The 17293-nt window shown below is 44.4% G+C and overlaps 3 protein-coding genes and 1 non-coding gene across 7 annotated transcripts; 1 reads left to right on the forward strand and 3 right to left on the reverse strand.

Moving 5' to 3' along the window:
• Nucleotides 1-289: 289 nt before the first annotated feature.
• LOC131443422 (galectin-8-like) lies at nucleotides 290-8550 on the reverse strand. Of its 4 annotated transcripts, none has more exons than XM_058613043.1 (9): nucleotides 8426-8550; nucleotides 7602-7690; nucleotides 3077-3287; nucleotides 2872-2994; nucleotides 2752-2796; nucleotides 1877-1903; nucleotides 1706-1794; nucleotides 981-1146; nucleotides 290-904 (listed from the first exon to the last, which is right to left on the reverse strand). In XM_058613043.1, the coding sequence occupies exons 1-9, from the start codon at nucleotides 8462-8464 to the stop codon at nucleotides 755-757; spliced, it is 939 nt and encodes a 312-aa protein (XP_058469026.1). In that variant the 5' UTR covers nucleotides 8465-8550; the 3' UTR covers nucleotides 290-754. The 4 variants fall into 4 exon arrangements, with proteins under 4 accessions (XP_058469026.1, XP_058469028.1, XP_058469027.1 ...); XM_058613045.1 differs by lacking the exon at nucleotides 8426-8550 and adding an exon at nucleotides 7988-8366; XM_058613044.1 differs by lacking the exon at nucleotides 2752-2796.
• Nucleotides 8551-8899: 349 nt separating this feature from the next.
• Nucleotides 8900-12307, reverse strand: LOC131443410 (ribonucleoside-diphosphate reductase subunit M2-like). Its single transcript, XM_058613027.1, has 10 exons — nucleotides 12125-12307; nucleotides 11863-11931; nucleotides 11190-11339; nucleotides 10996-11112; nucleotides 10779-10912; nucleotides 10568-10662; nucleotides 10339-10472; nucleotides 9789-9893; nucleotides 9579-9692; nucleotides 8900-9319 (listed from the first exon to the last, which is right to left on the reverse strand). The coding sequence occupies exons 1-10, from the start codon at nucleotides 12212-12214 to the stop codon at nucleotides 9167-9169; spliced, it is 1161 nt and encodes a 386-aa protein (XP_058469010.1). The 5' UTR covers nucleotides 12215-12307; the 3' UTR covers nucleotides 8900-9166.
• LOC131444234 (small nucleolar RNA SNORD94) lies at nucleotides 9387-9521 on the reverse strand. Its single transcript, XR_009233706.1, has one exon. It is a non-coding gene; the product is annotated as a small nucleolar RNA SNORD94 (small nucleolar RNA).
• Nucleotides 12308-14271: 1964 nt separating the features above from the next.
• On the forward strand, nucleotides 14272-16574 carry tmem242 (transmembrane protein 242). The gene is made up of 4 exons (XM_058613073.1): nucleotides 14272-14425; nucleotides 15054-15154; nucleotides 15727-15864; nucleotides 16193-16574. Exons 1-4 carry the CDS (start codon nucleotides 14356-14358, stop codon nucleotides 16301-16303), a joined length of 420 nt encoding a protein of 139 aa, XP_058469056.1. The 5' UTR covers nucleotides 14272-14355; the 3' UTR covers nucleotides 16304-16574.
• Nucleotides 16575-17293: the final 719 nt, after the last annotated feature.

Here is a 17293-nt window from a genome sequence, read left to right on the forward strand (position 1 = left end):
GGTTCAATTCTTCTACAGAACAACACAACTTAAAGTTCAACATCCAAACTGAAGAAAGGGGACAAAGTGCAGCAGTCGCCAGGAAGCGGCAGAGTGGTGAGGACGCGGCGTCTTCGTTTGTGACCACGAGGTCGTAGCGTCTTCAGTCAACGTCCAACATGAACTTCTTGTTAAATGTGAATATTTTCTGTGATTTCTCAGCTTCACTGACTCTAAATAAAATCATTATTTTTGCCCTTGTTGAAACTTTGCTTTTACCGTTCAAATCCGGACAAAAAAAAATTTAATTTTAGTTTCATTCGTTGTTTATTTGTAAACAAATGACAGTTTTTCTTTAATCTGAAGCGAAATATTCAAAATCGCCAGAATCTTCCAGGTTTGCGTCTTCATCTTCATCTTCATCTTCATCATCGTCGTGATGTAAAACATTCAAATCCACGCGTGACTCGTGTTAAAGAGAAGTTATCAAATTACATTAGTTTAGTCATGAATAACCCTTGGAGTCGGGGACGCGTCCTCCGGCGTCTTCTCAGCGCGGGACGTCGTCCTCGTCGATGCATCTTTCACGCAGAGTTGATAAGGGGGTGTGTCATCTGCTCATCAATCAACCAATCAGTGAAGCTGTTATTGTGGATAAAAGTAAATGTAATGTAATGAAGCATTTCCAGAAATAAACGTCTCCTCGACCCTGAGACGCCCCCTGCTGGTCTGGTGCAATAGCAGCAGCAGGCACTTCCTGTGTCTGTGTGTGTGATCAGAAGACCTTGACGTCCAGCAGACGGACGTCTCCCTGAACCTCCACCACTTTGATCCGGTCCAGGTCCTGGACCCGATGTTTGTAGTCCAGCAGGTGGGTTCCGTTCACAGCGACTCTGAAGAAGTGCGAGTCACATCGGACGATCATCTGCGACAAACAAACAATCTTTAGTTTGGGAACATTTGAAATGTTTGTCACACAGAGGTCAAAGGTCACCACACACCTCAAAGTACTGTCCGGCGGTGAAGGGGAACGAGTCCAGCGTCTTCTCCTCGATGCCCCAGCTCTCGCACAGGAAGGAGTTCCTGATGAAGGCGGAGACTGTGAGCCGAGGGTTCAGGTGCAGCACGATGTCACCGCCGTCTGAAGGTCGCAGGTTCACGCAGAAACTATACAAACAAACACAAATAAACAAACACAAACATAAATAAACAAACAAACAAACACAAACAAATGAATAAATAAACATAAACAAACAAATGATAAACATAAACAAACAAACAGGTCACAGGTTCACGCAGAAACTATACAAACAAACACAAATAAACAAACACAAACATAAATAAATAAACAAACACAAACAAATAAATAAATAAACATAAACAAACAAATGATAAACATAAACAAACAAACAGGTCACGGGTTCACGCAGAAACTATACAAACAAACAAACAAATAACTAAAAACAAACAAACAAACAAACAGGCCGCAGGTTCACGCAGAAACTATACAAACAAACAAACACAAACAAACAAACAAATAACTAAAAACAAACAAACAAACAAACAGGTCGCAGGTTCACGCAGAAACTGTACAAGCAAACAAACAAACAAAACAAATAAACATAAACAAACAAAACATAAACAAAGAAATGATAAACATAAAGTCGTGACCTGTAAACAACATCCCATAATAGAACATGTTCTTACAAATCTGTTTGCTGGTTACCTGCGAGCGTTTTCATTTGTTTCTGCTTTGATGGAGATGCTTCGTCCGACTTTGAGGCCGTCGCTAAGGTTACCAGTGAACGGAACCAGCTGCACGCGCACACACACACACACACTCAAAGAATCATTGCTTGTTAAACTACAAAGACCATCATGCATCAGTGAAACTCACCAAGTTTCCTGACAAGGAAATTATTGCCTGAAAAACAGAATGTGAAATATTTTCAGTAAGAAACAAGAAAAACAGCTTTTATTGTGAACATTTTCAAAATGGATGGATGGGTTTTTTTGGGATTAAATTTTGCTGGAAGTTTGTTAATGTTAGATTATGTTAGCATACGTTATCTTATGTAAGCATATGTTAGCATACGCTCGCATGTGTAAATATACTTTAGCATATGATAGCGTATGTTAGCATACGCTAGCATATGTTAGCGTACATTAGTCACTTACAAAGAGGGAAAAAAATGACTAAATTCCATGTGTAAACATACTTTAGCATATGCTAGCGTATGTTAGCATACACAAGCATATGTAAGCATATGTTAGCGTACATTAGTCACTTACAAAGAGGGAAAAAAATGACTAAATTCCAGCAAATGATCAGAATCTTTCAGGATTTGTTATTTGTGTGAAACACAATCATGACTTAAATAAACGTGAAGTTTACGTTGTAAATCGCACACAAACACACACAACTTAAATTAAAATCCTGTTGTTTTTTATTTCATGTGATCATTTGATCTGAGCAGGAAATTAAAACGAAGGGAGTTAGCATAGAGATAGCATGGAGTTAGCAATGAAGAAGACATTAATGAACAACTTCAAGTGGAAGAAATTAAATATTGAAGTTTGGCTGAATCTGTTTTTTTACAGATCAATTACAGATTCTCATTTGCATACTGTATATATGTATACACATAAATGTATTTATATATATATATATATACACACATATATGTATTAAAACTGTGAGATGAAGAAAATGTGAATTATTATTTGCATATCATCAGCGTATGAAGTGATTCACATAAACAAACTTCTCACCTTCCTCTCTGAGTCCTGATTGGTCGGACTGGCAGCTGGAGAAATCTAAACAACAACAACAGTCACGCCCCCTTGTCACAGAAGCGTCACATGAAGACACAAAAGAAGACACAGACTCACCGTCGCTGGCGGGACCACGCCCACAGCTCCAACGCTGACCTTTCCAGAGATACAGAGCGTGTCGACGCGTTCCAGCGCCACACGGTGTTTGTACTGCAACACGTGGGCACCGTTCACTGCCACCTGCAGGTCAAGAGCAAGAACTGAGAACGCTGTGCTCCATTGACACTCAGCCGTCGGTCACGCGTTCATCGAGTGTCGTCACCTTGAATTCGTCTCTGAGGACGAGGACGACGAGCTCGAAGGCCTCGCCGGCGGTGAACGGCGCCTGGTGCAGGATCTCCTCGCGGCCCCAGCGCTCCTTCTGCAGCGTGTTGCACACGACGCACGGCGACCTGCGAAACCTCGGGTTGAAGTGAAACGCCACGTCGGCGCGCGGCTTCATGCTGCTGCCACACGTGAAGTCCACCTGGAACCTGCGAGACAACGCAGACGCACGATTATTCCAGACGCTCGGAAACATTCACCGTCACGATGCTATTTTTTTATAAACCATGGAAAGTGTTCGATGAACGTTAAGTGATTTTGGCACGTGACAAGTTTATAACGTTACGTCAACGTTATGCCAACGTTTCGTCATTGTTACGTCAACGTTACGTCATTTTTATGTCAACGTTACGTTACCTTTACGTCAACTTTAGATCAACTTTACGTTACCTTTACGTTACCGTTACGTTAATGTTACGACGACTTTACGTCAACATTACATCAACTTTACGTTACTTTTATGTCAACTTTACGTTACCTTTATGTCAACTTTACCTCAACGTTACGTCAGTGTTCATTCAAATCAGGAAACTGACTTTGTGGAGTTTACGTTGTTTGGTTCTTTTACATTACATTACATGTCATTTAGCAGACGCTTTTATCCAAAGCGACATACAATAAGTGCATTTAAACATTTGGGTACAAATAAGAGCTAGAAGTAAGTAAGAGCTTCAAGTAAATCAAACTATGAAGTGCTAGTCATAAGTGCGATAAATAGTTTTTTGTTTTTTTTTTGTTGTCGTCGTCGTTATCGTCTTAGTCGAGGTAGAGTCGGAAGAAATGTGTTTTTAGTCGGCGGCGGAAGATGTGGAGGCGTTCTGCTGTCCGGATGTCGATGGGGAGCTCGTTCCACCATTTGGGAGCGAGGACAGTGAACAGTCTCGAGTTCTGTAAATGCCTCTGCGATCCTCTCAGTGAGGGGGCAGGGAGCCGGTTTGCCGATGCAGAGCGAAGTGGGCGGGCTGAGGTGTAGGTTTTGATCATGTCCTGGATGTAGGCTGGACCAGATCCGTTTGTAGCATGGAACGCAAGCACTAGAGTCTTGAAGCGGATGCGAGCAGCTACAGGAAGCCAGTGAAGGGAGCGGAGGAGCGGTGTAGTGTGGGAGAATTTTGGTAAATTGAAGACCAGTCGAGCTGCTGCATTCTGGATGAGTTGCAGGGGTCGTATGGCACCGAAGGGAGACCAGCCAGGAGGGAGTTGCAGTAATCCAAGCATGAGATGACAAGAGCCTGGACCAGAACCTGTGCCGCCTCCTGGGTTAGAAGAGGCCGTATCCTTCTGATGTTGTGCAACATGTATCTGCAAGATCGAGCTGTTGCAGCAATGTTGGCAGTGAGGGAGAGATGGTCATCAAGTGTCACACCCAGGTTCCTTGCGGTATGAGACGGAGTTACCACAGAGTTGTCGAGGGTGATGGTTAGGTCTGTGGTGGGAGAGCCCTTTCCTGGGAGAAAAAGAAACTCAGTCTTGTTGAGATTGAGTTTCAGGTGATGGTCAGACATCCACTGAGAGATGTCGGTCAGACAAGCGGAGATCCGTTCTGCTACATTTGTGTCGGAGCTGGGAAAAGAGAGGATGAGTTGGGTGTCGTCGGCGTAGCTGTGATAGGAAAAACCATGAGAGAGAATAACAGAACCAAGAGAGTTGGTGTATAGAGAGAAGAGGAGAGGGCCCAAGACAGAACCCTGAGGGACCCCAGTAGCTAGAGGACAGGGTTCCGACACAGATCCTCTCCAGGTTACTCTGTATGTTCGGTTTTGAAGATAGGACGAGAGTAGGGTAAGTGCAGAGCCTGAGACACCTAGTTCTTGAAGGGAGGAAATAAGGATCTGGTGGTTAACTGTGTCAAACGCTGCAGAAAGGTCCAAGAGGATGAGCAGAGAGGAGAGAGAGGCAGCCCTGGCAGTGTGGAGTTGCTCAGTGACAGCAAGGAGTGCAGTTTCGGTCGAGTGACCTGCTTTAAAACCAGACTGAAGAGGATCAAGAAGGTTGTTCCGGTGAAGGTAGGAGGAGAGTTGATTAAAGATAGCACGCTCCAGAGTTTTGGAGAGAAAAGGAAGAAGAGAGACAGGTCTGTAGTTATTTACTTCAGACGGGTCAAGGGTGGGTTTTTTAAGGAGGGGGGTCACTCTGGCCTCTTTAAAGGGGACATATTACGCAAAATCAACTTTTTAACCATTTTAATACTTATATTTGGGACTCTGGGGGCCCTACCAGTCACCAAAGTGTGGAAAAAGAATACTCCGTCATGTTTTCGTGGTTCCCCTTAGTGTAAGTATAGGCGATAAAACACTCGATGTTGAATTCCCTGCGTTTATGACGTCAGCATGCGCATTTCACCGCGAATGTTACCGCCCCACCAGTAAGTTTACTTCGAGAGCTCCACCTTAGCTCCACCTTGTCCCTGCGAGAGTGCAGGCGAGGGAGGAAGAGTGGTATTATGTCAACGCAGAGGGACAAGTGTGCTGTTCGTGGCTGCACAGTGGAGCACAGTGTTTTACACAAACTTCCACAGAGGATTTGATATATGAAGCTAATGTGCCGGATAAAGTCAGCAAACGTGTGTTCGTGTGTTCGCACTAGACAGCGGTCGCCGTATTTAGTCAGGGGACGTATTTCACCGACGTACAAACACACACACGTTGTTAAGAAAAGGTCACATAGAGCTCATAACTGACCATTCTGACACGTCCTAATTAAAAATATTTGTTCAGTACGTCCTCCATGACCGGAGCACAGACTCAGTCTGATACAATCACATATACAGCGGCGAGCGGCAGTTTATGCCGCTCGCCACTGGCGATCAGCGGTGCTGCACTCTCTGTGCAGAGGTGCTGCACTCTCTGTGAAAATCAGCTGATCGCCACCGCTGATCGCCAGCGGCGAGCCGCCTAAACGGCCGCTGTATGCGACTGATCGCCAGCTCCGGTGCAGACCGGTGACTATGCTCCGGAGACCTCGCCACCGCGGCACCGCTGATCGCCACCGCAGCACCGCTGATCGCCAGCGGTGAGCCGCCTAAACGGCCGCTGTATGCGTTTAGGCAGCTCGCCGCTCGCCGCTGGCGATCAGCGGTGCCGCGGTGACGAGGTCTCCGGAGCATAGTCACCGGTCTGATACAGTAACATACAGCGCCAGCTTATGCAGCTCGCCGCGCGCCGCTGGCGATCAGTGGTGCTGTTCCTAAGTGTTTTTAACTGATTAACAGTTCGGCACTGTTCGGCTCGATCCTTATGTAGAACGTCTCTTCCTGTGACGGCACTCTGGCTGTTTTCTGCGCACGCTGCCATGTTGATATTGTCAGAGAACTAGTGGAGGGAGGGGGAGACGAATAGAGCTGTAAAGCGCTGTAACGAGGACAAATCAGAAACCCCCTGGAAGAAGTGGGTGTGTGTTTGCCTGTGTCTCATTTGCATGTAAAGGAACCAAGCACGAAAACCGAGCGTTCTGAAAGGGGCGGGTTTAGCAGGGTTATTGAACTGCTATGATGCTTCATCCTTATGGTATTTTGACCAAAGCATGTCACTGACATGTTCATTAGGACACCAGGGAACTATTTTAATGGGGGAAATAGGGTATAATATGTCCCCTTTAAGAGAGTCCGGAAAGCAACCAGATGATAGAGATGTGTTAATGAGGTGGGTGAGGAAAGGAAGAAGATCAGAAGCAATTGACTCAAGAAGGTGAGAGGGGATAGGGTCAAGGGGGCAGGAGGTGGGGCGGGCAGAGGTTATTAGGGAAAGAACTTGATCCTGAGATAGAGGGGTGAAAGAGGATAGAGAAGGAGCTGAATGTGTGGTTGGTAGAGTGGTGAGATCAGGAGGTGGGGTTGAGAAAGAAGAGCGAATGTCATCTACTTTTTTGTGAAGTAGTTGACAAAGTGAATTGGTAGAAGGGAGGAGGGAGGAGGGAGGGTAGGGGGGTTCTCTGTAATCTCATCGCACAAAGAATGCTGCGGTTAAAATATCGAACGCTGAAATCAACCCTCTTCTGATCACCATGAGGATTTATTCAGATTCTATGGCTGTAGAATTGTCCAAAACATTTCTTCTGTTCCTTTTTTTTTTAAAGAGAACTTTATTCAAACGTTTAAGGATCACAGTCCTGAGACGCTGACGTCACAAACATGTGACGGTTAATCTCGTCTGTGATTGGACGCTCGTTCCTGAGCGGTAATGAGACGAACACGTGATGACAGGATGATCACAGGAGAGTGAAAAGACTTCAGACTTCCAGCTGATTTAAGGGAAATCAGCTTCTGCTTTTCAAAATAAAAAAACACGAGCTGTTAAACGTGCACTGAGACGCAGATGGAGTGAACTTTTATTTTGAAAAGCAGAAGCTGATTTCCCTTAAATCAGCCTGATTCTTTGGTTCCACAAACTTTTACCGTAAAGTCCTCTGTCGGGAGGACATTTAAATCAGGTGTTCGCAGGTCGAACGCTAACGCACAGACTCACCTGTCAGAGTCTGACGGAACTGAACCCTGGATGAGAACCATCTCACCTGGACACAAACCACCGAGGATCGTCCCGGCGAAGGGAATCACCTGTGGAGGAGACGCCCGTGAGACTGTGAAAGACCAACTCAACTCATGACCAGGGACCGGAATCCTGGACCAAATCACTGGAACCAAATCATTCCATACATGTCGCATATTTGCACTGTGTAAAAATGTGTCACGTGTCTGTTTATTACAACAACAGAAGAATGATGTCTTTAAATGACTCAGCACAAATGTCACAAAAATCCTAATCATTTTTATTCAGTTTGAATCAGCTGATCGACGGTTACCGCCCTGCCGTTAACGTGTATTATTGTCGTAAAGTCAAACGTGACGACTCACGCAGCGTCATTGACATGTTTCCATTTTGCCGCGCCAAACTCCACACGACATTTGAGTCATTGAAGCCTCTTCTAACAAATCTGCGTAACGTAAGGAACAAGAAGACCGCAGCACAGTCACAGCAACACTGACGCTGCGTCGCTCTTCCATTCGGCCCACACGAACACCCGCTTCCTGTTTCTGTTCCGGTGAAATCATCATATTAATGCTTCGCACAGAGCGGAACGTATCGACCCTAACTTCAACTCATTAGCTCCATATTCTATGAAATTAGGACGAGAATGGTGAATAAACTTTAACCCAAATTCACCAGAACTAACAAAAGCACTGATGCCACGTGACACGACAGAAAACACGGACGATATTCAACTTATCTGCATCGCTCGTCTGTCGATTAATCGGTGACGTCATACACGAAGGAGTAACGTTGAGACTCACCGGCTTTAAAAACGTCTGTCTCGAGCTGGAAACGAACATTTTTACCGCCGCGCGGATCTGCGCCGTTACCTCTACTGTTTACTTCCGCATATGACGTCAGCAGCGCTCAAGTGACAAGAGTGGAAAAAATCGCGCGCGCGCACACACACAGGGCAGCTGGAAACGTAATCTCGTGTCCTCGTGTCCCCTCGTGTCCTGATCAGTATCATTGTCCCTTTTTTTCCTGAATCAAACTGGATTTTATTTTTCCATCTTGGCTTTTCAAAATAAGAGCGACTGACTTTTTTGTGACTTTCCTTTAAACAACGGAGTCATAATTGTGATAAAATAAACCAATGTTTTAGTCAGAACTGTCTACCAATGTAGAAACTAATTTACAGATACATTTATTTTCCCTCTGGACCAAATGTGTCTTGAGTCTTATTTTGAAAAAGTCTTTTTTCATTTAATTTGATGAAAGAGTGAGGAGCAGAATCACACTTTGAATCTTTATTACATATAAAACTGTACAAGAGTAAAAACCTCAATCGTTTGGATCATAAAAGATAAAACACTTAAAAACACATTTGAAATAAAAGTACATCAGGATCCTCTCAGAGCTGCAGCAGCGCCCCTCCAATTAATAATATTATGTAAACATTGTGTCCGCTGCTTAGTGTCCTTAAAAAACCCAACAGTGTCTCCACCTGTCCACTAGGGGGCACATGGATCCTGTGGGGTAGCACCGACAGTCTGCTGCACTCAGAAGTCTGCGTCCAGCCTGAAGGTGTGGTCTGTGGTCGTGGACATCACGCCCATCCTCTGGTACTCGCCCACTCTCTTCTCAAAGAAGTTGGTCTTTCCCTCCAGAGAAATGTTCTCCATGAAGTCAAAGGGGTTCTCAACCCTGTAGATCTGCACACAACAGAGACCATGTCACTCACTTAGTCCTGGACTCACACCAGAGCCAGTCCGTCACAGGTGTGTTCAGTGTGGCGTCTGTCTCATGCTGCTGTCGTCTGTCAGTGAACCACTCGTCCTCTGATCAGAGTCTCAGCAGCACTCAGCTCCCATTACCAGCTGAGGTCTGTACCCCTGCGCGTCTCATCATCACACACCTTTAAAAAGGCACAATTCAACGTATGTGTGTGTGTGTGTGTGTCACCATGGTTACCTTTGTAAAGCCGAGCTCCAGCATCAGTCTGTCAGCAACAAACTCAATGTACTGTTTCATCAGCTCACAGTTCATCCCGATCAACTTCACAGGCAGAGCGTCAGTCAGGAACTCCTGAAGACACACACAACCACAGGTCAACACACACACACACACACACACAACCACAGGTCACACACACACACACGTGTTAAGAGTGACTCCGCCCACCTGCTCGATCTCCACAGCGTTCTTGATGACCTTGGTGACGGCCTCCGAGTTCGGCTTGTTCACCAGATGTTTGAACATCAAACACGCAAAGTCACAGTGAAGACCCTGAAACAGCCAATCAATAATCAATCAATAACATGAGCAGGGCGATTTAGATGGATAAATTCCCGTCCAGATCCTCCCTTTACACAGACGTGTTCATCTTCCCGTTTACCCGAGGAGATTCAAGAAAATGGCGGGTAGTATTAGAAGTAAGTAAGTCCAGCACCATTATATTTAAAAGCAGATGTGTGGGAGGATTTCGGTTTAAAAAAAAGAAAAGGAGGAGTAGTGAGGACTTGGATAAAAGTCTTGTTCATTTTAATACTGCACTTTATTTACTTGTAAACTACAGTTTGCACTTTAATAAATGGATCCCTTTAAAATCTCTCAGAGACTGATGGAATCCTATCGTGAGCTGAATATCGTGTACCGTGAGATTAGTGTATCGCTACAGCCCTAAACATGAGACACCGTAAACTCTGTGTGTGCGCACTGATGACATCATCACCTCGTCTCTGCTGATGAGCTCGTTGGAGAAGGTCAGGCCGGGCATCAGGCCGCGCTTCTTCAGCCAGAAGATGGAAGCAAACGATCCAGAGAAGAAGATTCCCTCCACGGCCGCAAAGGCCACCACTCTCTCTCCTGGACCACACACACACACATACACACAATCAATAACCAGACCTGATCAATAAGAGCACAGACACCACAGGAACAAACACAGGCGGCTGCTGTACCGAAGGTGGCGCTCTTGTTGCTGATCCAGTTGAGCGCCCAGTCGGCCTTCTTCTTCACACACGGCAGAGTCTCAATGGCATTGAACAGGTATTCTCTGAGGGTCAGTGAACGCACCATCACACAACAGCACAGAGGACACATCAGAGGACAGAGGAGACAGAGGACAGTAGAAGAAGGAGAGGACAGCAGAGGACAGCAGAGGACAGTCACCTCTCTTGTGGCTCTTTGATGTACGTGTTGATGAGGAGACTGTACATCTCTGAGTGAATGTTCTCCATGGCGATCTGGAAACCGTAAAAACACCGCGCCTCCGTCACCTGCACTTCCTGTGTGAAACGCTCCACCTGGTGGCAACAAAGTGAAACAACAGGGTCAGGCGGCCGATCGAACCGATACCGGATCAATAAATGAGCGCGCGCTCACTCACCAGGTTCTCGTTGACGATGCCGTCGCTGGCGGCGAAGAACGCCAACACGTGTGAGATGAAGTACCTCTCCTCGTCCTTCAGAGACTCCCAGTGCTGCAGGTCCTTGGACAGGTCCACCTGAACAAACACAAGCCGTTAACCACCACGTGACCACGCCCACAGCCACGCCTCCCCGCCGCAGTGGACGCTCGTACCTCCTCTGCCGTCCAGAACGAGGCCTCGGCCTTCTTGTACATCTGCCAGATGTCGTGGTACTGGATGGGGAAGACGACGAAGCGGCGGGGGTTGTCTTTGAGCAGAGGCTCCACCTCCTCGCCACCGCTGCTATTCTTCACCACTTTGGGCTAAAAACAAACAAAAAACCTTTTATTGATCAACAATTTATCAATAACACTCATCAAAGTGTCAAAAAGAAACAACGTAAACATTTAACCTCAAATGATTGATTATCAGCAGCTGGAATCAGATTAAATCTGGCCCCTTTAATTCAGATTGTATGAGTGGACCTAATTCACTCATTTCAGATTAACAGATTACTGAAGAAGCAGAGATGATAGCTGCCGATGAAAGGACATGGAAACTTGCCGCCCGATGCGCCACAACAGGCACAAGAGAACTAAGGTCTAAGGTAAGGAGGGAGTTTAAATCAGATTACTTTATTCTGAGTCATGTTTATTTATAAATGTTACAGATTATTTCAGTGATCACACAAATCATCTCATGTCAGCTGTTTCTCACGTGACAACATCAAACAGCTGATCAGACACGTTCGCGCCACAATCGACGCACATTCCCGCTCAATGAAGATGATCAATGCGATCGGTCAGCCTCAGACCGGAAGTCATCAGCGGACTCAGCGTCACTTACCTCAGCGTCGTTGAAGATTTTTCGCGCGGTTTTTGACGCCAGGACGCGGGTGTTGTTCAGACTCGGAGGCTGAAAACAACACAAAGTACAGATCAATACAGTGACCACAAACTGGCGCCAACACGCCATCGATCACGTGAGCCTCACGGAACATGAAGCGGGATGGAAATCAGCTCAGGAAAATGGCTGCCGTTAGTTTGGCGTGAGAGTTGATGAAGAAGAAGAAGAAGAAGAAGAAGAAGAAGAAGAAGAGACTTCTCACCGTGTTTTCTTTGTCCAGCGCCATTTTGTTGGTTTGACTGACGAGTGTGTTTTCATCCTTTACAGAGAGAGGAGCGCGAGCAGACAGCATTTTTACACACACACAGTGACGTCACAGGGAGAAAAGGGAGGTAAAAGTCCAGAAGCAGAGACAAACACAGACCGAGAGCGAGCAGAGACTGAAGCAGCTTCACCGTCCGCGGCTCCTTTTTATTGAAATGTTGGCGCGTGAACTCAGCCAGCCAATCACAGCGCAGCTCGCGGAGGCTCTTTAAACGTGACGCTGCGACGGAGCCAATCAGATTGCACGCCGCGTTCACGTGACGCCTGGAAGTGTGGGAAAGTGAAGCGGCTTTGTTTAGTTTGTCCAAGCTTACGAAACTGCGAGAAACCGGTTATAAAAGCAGTTACGAAACACTCATTTAATTTAACAATAAAACACTTTTATTTTACACGTAACAATCGATTAACCGACATTTCACAACACGACCCTTAAGCGTTAGATGAAGAAGTGAATGTGACTTTTCGCCTGAAAAGAGAAACATTTACATTTACAGAGTCTGATCACAGTCATTTAACTCTTTATATTTACTCACACTGCACTGGTATATAAGTATATGTTTATATCTTATGTGTTTATTTAACATATAGATATTCAACCATGTCAACGTGAAAGATGCCAGATTATAGAGAATCTACGCTTATAAAACAACCACGAGGGAAACAATAGCAGCAGGCGCTGAATGAGTAGACAGAACAAATGACAATAAAAGGAAACAGTTTAAAATGTGAGAAGAATAAAACAAGAGCTGAAACAAGTGCTCAATGAATCGATTATTAATCAGTCTTTCATTTTTCAGCTTCTTAAATGTGAATATTTTCTACTTTCTGTCATTTTTCAGCTTCTTAAATGTGAATATTTTCTACTTTCTGTCATTTTTCAGCTTCTTAAATGTGAATATTTTCTACTTTGTCATTTTTCAGCTTCTTAAATGGGAATATTTTCTATTTTTCTTTGCTTCATATAAACAAAGAAATCAACATCAGACAACAAGACGTTTGATGACGTCATCGTTTCCACGTTTTATAAACACTGATCAATATTTTTTACACACAATATGAACCAAACAATTAATCGAGAGAATAACTGATGATGAAAATGAGTTGCAGCTTTAAATAAAGGTATGTGACGGATAAAGAACACACACACAAACACCATTAATGTGACGTCATCACGTCCTTCAGATGAAGATGAATTCAATATATTTACACGCGTGTGTGTTTACGGTGGTTATCGTTTCCCGCCGCCGCCTTTTCTTTGTCTTGTTACAAGGCGGCGGCGTCACCATGACAACTCACCGTAAATCTCACGTCATATTTAATCACTCACAGTTTAAATGTGTGAGAAAACAGTTTAGACTTTAAAGTTTACTCGCGGTGTGTCAAACGGCACAAAACCTCACGTCGGTTTTTCTGCCGCGTCACAGTGACGTCACTAACATACTGACAGGTGTGTGACGTGTTTACCTGCCATTTGTTCGCGCTTCGGCCTCACAAACGTGACGTTTTATCTTTGATCGTCTTTTGTTTCGCTAACATTTAAGTTAACGTTTTAAACGTCCAGGTCCTCTCTGCAGCTACATCCGGGTTACAGCTCCTCAGCGCGCGCTGATTGGCTACAAGAAAAATAAACGATTGTCGTCACGTGACAGCATTACAATGTGGCGTTTTACCGTCAGTGTCGCCACCTAGCGACGTGGCAGTGTTAACAGCACACGAGAGGAAAATAAAAATATTATTTCATTTAAGGATTATAAACTCAGGATAACTTTATTAATCATTTAACATGTTATCAACTACACGTTAAATAAAGTTTGTGAACTTTGTTCTTCAGCTTCTCACATGACATAAGAAACAAACCGTAAATGTATGTTATAATAATTATGTATGATCATATGTTGAGTTAATGTGTTCATATACTGAACTCATGTTGTGTTGTGTTAAATGATGAGTCACCCAAACACCCTCAACACACACACACACAATATAAGAGATTAAATGACAAGTGATCATTTAAAAAATGAATACAAATCTCTTTTTATTTCCCACATTGTTCACATTTAGGAGGCAGAGTGAGACCTCTTTCATGTTTCCACCACATAGACAAAATTAAAGCACAATAAACGATCTTTGTTTCTGTCCGGACACTTGACGCAGACGGACCGTAATGTCATGGCGGCGACTGGGAACGAAAGAGAAGAAGCTCAGGGTGAAGAAGAGGAAAAACGACACGTGCTAAAGGGTGAGACGGGAATGACAGCGTGAGTGAGACAGCAGTAACAGCGTGAATGAGGGTGAACAGGTGCTAGCCGTGTAGCGTTAGCTCTGTTGCGTTGACGCCCGTTCCGCTCTGAGGTCACAGCAGTGACCGGAACCTTCCCGCGCTACCAGACTTCGTTTAAAAACCCGTCATTTTACACATTTGACTATATTTTATTCGTCCCCATGAATCTCAAACTCTTCGTAAACATTATGTGTGTCTGCTGCGGAATGTGACACACAGTTCGGCGCAAACGTGAATGTTTAAAACGGTCGTTTTATCAGAGATACTGATATCCGAAAATACTCCTCCTGCTGCGGTCTTCCTCTTTATGTTTAGGTTTTTCCTCGTTCTCCAACCTTACACATTAAATGTATCAGGACGTCACGTGTTTCCGTGAATTTGAGGTTTCTGTGTAAGAATTGTTTTAAAACCAGACTTAATTCAGTGTCGTCGATATAAAACTTTAAAACGTTTGAGTTTATGACGCTTAGTTGGTCCTCGTGTAAGACACATACTTACATACTACATAAACACACACACGTACTGTCCATTTAAAACCTCATGGAAAACCATCGGCTGGATTTGTCTTCTGACTTCCTGTGTGCAGGTGCAGTGTTTCTGACCGCGGTGGCGTCTGCAGGAATGATCGCAGGATTTGGCTCCACGTTAGCGCTGGTCAAGAAAAAAAGCCCAGGCTGGTTCAACAAGGTGAACTTCTTCACTCTCTCTCACTCACTGTGAGACAGGAAACGGAAGTTTGTAAAGCGCTCACTCTCCCACACCAAACCCCATAGAGAAAATCAGTGATTTTAACATCACAGCACACAGGAGTTGTTGATCCACTGCTGCCTCCATCACTGAGTTCTACTGTCTTATTTTGTCACTTCGGCATTTGAAAAACTAAATTTAGATTGAGGTCAGTGACACAAAGTGACCACACGAGGCAGCAGAGGAGCAGCAGCTCCAGTGTCCATGCAGCTAAAATCACTGATTTACTCTATGAGGTTTGGTGTGGGAGAGTACAACAGTGTATTAGAGCTAGAACTAGATTGAGAAAATATAAAAATCAGTCTTAAATTTACGACTCTAGTAAACGTCATCATTCTAGTAAAATTACAACTTTTTTTTTGTGGCACTAACACTCACAGTCAATGGAGAGTGAACGCTTTACAAACAGATTTTAGTCTCTTAACAAAAGACTGTCACCTTAAGTTTCTACGATCAGACGTTGGAATGTAAATCTCGAGAGCGCCGCCCTGCTGACTCTGTCTGGTCCTCAGGGCGTCGCGGCAACGGCGGCGGTCCCGGAGAGCGGAGCGTCCCTGGCGCTCCGAGCGCTGGGCTGGGGCTCGTTGTTCGCCTGGTGTGGCGTCGGACTCCTGAGCGCCACCGTGTGGAAAGTCCTGGGAGTTCACAGCGTACGTATCTGTGTACGCTAAAAGAAGAAAAAAACAACAAACTTACTGCGTCAACATTTTACATGAAAAAGTTTCTTTTTTGTTTTAGTAAAATCTTTGATTATTATTTTATTAGAATAAAGAGTTTTCAAATTCATTTAATTCACTGTTAAAATGATAATTTTATTTAAAAAAAAAAAACATAATTTTCTATTTGCTAAGATTCTTTCACAATAAGACATCAGAGCCGCATTTTTCACAATAAAAGCGGTTTAACTGTAGTGAGACAAAATTGTTCCATCGTTATTTTGACATAAAAACTAAAACCGTGACTCTTTGTCTTTGTCAGTTCTCTGAGTTCCGACAGAAGACGCAGTCCTTCCTCCCGTCCGTCCCCAGGTCCAACGCAGAGTCTGGAGCCGAGTCTGTGGACTGGGACGCCCTCTTCAGGTCAAAGTGACGCCCTGCAGCCGGGGGACCAATCACACCAGACCTGTAGCTGATCAGCTGTTTGTGAGAGACTCGGTGGGACCACGCCCAGTCTCTGTCTCTAGTCAAACCTCACATTTGAATTTTAGGAATATTACAATTGTTTACTTTTTTTTGAATTTGAACGTCAGATTTATTTATTTTTACATTTCCCTGCGGTTATGAAAGACTTTTATTGTGAAGGAGCGTTTGTTGTGATTGACAGTTTTCTTCACGACATAAATGTGATTATATAAAATAAATTCAGTTTGTTGATTATTAATAACTAATTATTTTATTTTCTGATTATTTTGACTCAGACTTTTATTTTGAAAAATCATTGAGCAATGTTGTCCTGGAACTGTGGGCGTGTCCTTTGTAACAGAAACATTTTACTCAACATCAAAACAAGACGTGTCTTTTTTCTTCATATTTATTATAATTGTTTCTAAATTTGCTGAACTGAGCCCCGCCCCCAAAAACATCTGTACATACAGTTGGTCAAATCAAGCGCTCCTGAAACTGAGGTGGTTTTTTTCTTCTTGGACATAAAAGTGGACATGTGAGGGCGTCGTCTATTTACAGGAGGGAGAGCCTCACATCTGATTGGTGGAGGACACAGAAGAAGTTAATTTTAAAACAGGTGACCCCGCCCCTTGCCCCAGCTGTGGTTTGACAAAAATACTGACGTCGATGATTCACATTAAATAAAACCAGCTATTGCACAAGACCCCACCCCCCACATCCAACTGACCCCGCCCTCACACAGGAACACACCTACAGGAGGCGGGACTCCAGCACTTGCCACCGTTACACTTCGGTTAAAGGGGACATATTATGCAAAATCAACTTTTTAACCATTTTAATACTGATATTTGGGACTCTGGGGGCCCTACCGGTCGCCAAAGTGTGGAAAAACAATACTCAGTCATGTTTTCGTGGTTCCGCTTAGTGTAAGTATAGGCGATAAAACGCTCGATGT

The sequence above is a fragment of the Solea solea genome, chromosome 17 (assembly GCF_958295425.1).
Source record: "Solea solea chromosome 17, fSolSol10.1, whole genome shotgun sequence".
Taxonomy (NCBI): domain Eukaryota; kingdom Metazoa; phylum Chordata; class Actinopteri; order Pleuronectiformes; family Soleidae; genus Solea; species Solea solea.

Coding starts and splice junctions, on each gene's coding strand:
- LOC131443422 (XM_058613043.1), bottom strand. CDS start 8,464: ATGTTCGTTTCCAGCTCGAGACAGACGTTTTTAAAGCCG. Junction 3,288..7,601: donor GTTCCGTCAGACTCTGACAG/GTGAGTCTGTGC, acceptor GTTGTCTCGCAG/GTTCCAGGTGGACTTCACGT. Junction 2,797..2,871: donor GCGTGGTCCCGCCAGCGACG/GTGAGTCTGTGT, acceptor GTTGTTGTTTAG/ATTTCTCCAGCTGCCAGTCC.
- LOC131443410 (XM_058613027.1), bottom strand. CDS start 12,214: ATGCTGTCTGCTCGCGCTCCTCTCTCTGTAAAGGATGAAAACACACTC. Junction 11,113..11,189: donor CGTTCTGGACGGCAGAGGAG/GTACGAGCGTCC, acceptor GTGTTTGTTCAG/GTGGACCTGTCCAAGGACCT. Junction 10,913..10,995: donor GCATCGTCAACGAGAACCTG/GTGAGTGAGCGC, acceptor TGTTGCCACCAG/GTGGAGCGTTTCACACAGGA.
- tmem242 (XM_058613073.1), top strand. CDS start 14,356: ATGGCGGCGACTGGGAACGAAAGAGAAGAAGCTCAGGGTGAAGAAGAG. Junction 14,426..15,053: donor AAAACGACACGTGCTAAAGG/GTGAGACGGGAA, acceptor TCCTGTGTGCAG/GTGCAGTGTTTCTGACCGCG. Junction 15,155..15,726: donor GCCCAGGCTGGTTCAACAAG/GTGAACTTCTTC, acceptor TCTGGTCCTCAG/GGCGTCGCGGCAACGGCGGC.